Source organism: Cryptomeria japonica, chromosome 1 (genome assembly GCF_030272615.1).
Source record: "Cryptomeria japonica chromosome 1, Sugi_1.0, whole genome shotgun sequence".
Taxonomy (NCBI): domain Eukaryota; kingdom Viridiplantae; phylum Streptophyta; class Pinopsida; order Cupressales; family Cupressaceae; genus Cryptomeria; species Cryptomeria japonica.
In genome coordinates, this window is record NC_081405.1 from 314,701,347 (window position 1) to 314,703,587 (window position 2,241).

General features: G+C 35.9%; 1 protein-coding gene across 1 annotated transcript; it reads right to left on the minus strand.

Annotated features, from left to right (window-relative positions):
- Positions 1–745: 745 nt before the first annotated feature.
- Positions 746–1,799, minus strand: LOC131070614 (endochitinase At2g43610-like). Its single transcript, XM_059209885.1, is given in 5 exon segments — positions 746–1,043; positions 1,122–1,233; positions 1,309–1,429; positions 1,431–1,541; positions 1,620–1,799. Coding segments are annotated over 5 exon segments (822 nt in total).
- Positions 1,800–2,241: the final 442 nt, after the last annotated feature.

Consider the following 2,241-nt stretch of genomic DNA (forward strand, 5'->3'; position numbering starts at 1 on the left):
AATAACTTTATTATAGATCATTTTTTTACATTATTTTCAAATTAATCTGTTTACTTATAATACAACATTAAGAATTGAAAATAGAATATTTATAGAAGATAAACAAAGTTCGAATACTAATTGTTAAATCATAAGTACTTTTATTAATCTCGACTTTGCTTTCAATTTTGAACCTGAGTTTGTTCACTAAAAAGAGTGAAGAATTTTGAATTTTTGAATTTCATTTCTCTATTAAACTTCATCCAGCCAAACAACAAAGGCTCTTTACCAAAAAAAAATCATTTCCTTATCGATATTAAATAAATATGTATTCTTCTAATGAATGATATTAACTTCAACTCTAACGAATAGATTAACTTTAGCTATGCTACTCCAATTAGTGAAACCATCAATCAAACTTCAAATTGAGGTCAACCATAACAATAATAATTACATATTGTTGGTATTATCAGTCGAACTTCAAGTCAACAAACCTAACAATAATAGTTTCATATGTAATTTTTTTAATAAAGTATACAACAAATATTCTTATTACAATATTACAAATACGAATATTCATCATTACATAACTGCAATATATGTGTCTAGTAGCAATCTACTATATCAAACTATTATCAGACATGTCTTTCAATTGATATGTCATAACTCATCTACCATCTAAACACCAAATACTACTATTATACCTGTAAAAAACAAGTACTCCCCACTACAAGACAGTAGTTCTAAATTGGAAATGTAAGAAATATCAACAATAAAGGTTGAGACCGGGAGCGACTCGCACCCATCGACAGAATTTCCTATACAAATTGACTCGATTCTTCACAGCTGCCGGATTCCCTCCCCCGCATTCTCTGAAGTTGATTGCAATGATCGTTCCTTTAAATCCGATACCCCTCGGGAGAGTGATGGCTCTGTGACAGTTGCTTGTCATCCAAAACCACAGTGCCGTCTTGAAGCCAACGTCGGGCTTTTGTGCCACCAAATCTGGGTTTTCCAACAACGGAAGTCCCAAATATTTCCCCGCTGCTCCATAGTTGTAGTTCCTGGAACATAATACAACTCACCTATTAGTGAGTATTAGGAGAACGTTAACTAGTGATGTTATCTACAGACAAGTTTACCCAGTTATCTGAAGAGGTCCCCGTCCGTAGTATTGCTTCCCAGGAGCACAAGGGTATTCTGTAGAAGGTTGGCAGTAGGTACGTTTCTCCATTTACTCTATATAACATAGACCTGCAAGTAAAACGTATTAGGGTTTGATTACTATAAAGAAATCATGTATATACAAACTTCCTAATATTTGCATACTTCCAGTCTCGTGAGCGAAGTTAGCAAAGAAAGCAGCAAGTTCTCTCTTAGCAACTCCAAGAGATTCTCCGGTGTTGCCAAAGCGAGGGAAAATTTCAGATGCGCTGATAAAATCTTCGTTAAGTGTAGAAGTTCTTTCCCTTACAAGAAGAAGGAATTCCAGATTTAATACGGTCAAAGAAGGCCTTAGTGATAGTATATTCTATGGATCCAAAGGGAGTAGGGCTGTCGACCTTACATGCGCCTTGTTCACAACCATCTTTCCAATAGCTCTCAGTAGTTATCATAGATTGAATGGATCCAGAGAGGACAGTACATGGGCCTTGTGAACAACCAACACCGCAATAAGCTTGAGTGGTTCCACGGTATCCCCGCTTGCTGCAGCACTCTTGCTCTGGACATCCACACTTCTGTGCTGAGCCAAAATGTATTTCCCCAACTAATATCAACGTAGCCATCATTAACAGTACAATGCTTGCACATTTTGCCATGGCTGAAAGTTTCAGCTAGTCGCTTGCTTTGTAAATTATATGCAACATCGCCGCTATTTACGAGCAGGAGATTTTCAACTGGATGCGTGGGACTCAAGATGACTGATATAGGTCAGCTACCTTCGAGGTACTGTTAGGTGCGTGGGTGGTAAAGTTTTTTAAGTTTACCAAGAGATTATAGAATCGTTTAATGATAAACTACAAGTCATGAGAATGCTCTCTTGAGCGACCGCTAAATTTTTATTGATCAAGACAAAGTCAACATACCAAACTTGCCGCTGCATCTATACTTTTACAATCGTATTATTCAAATTATCGTTCAACAGTTTTGTTTTTTTTCCTTTTTAAATAAATACCTTAATTTAGGAACCATATAGAATTATACAAACATTTCAAGCTACACTTATCTTGAAAGTAGAAGCGTAAAAATTCAAAACCCGAG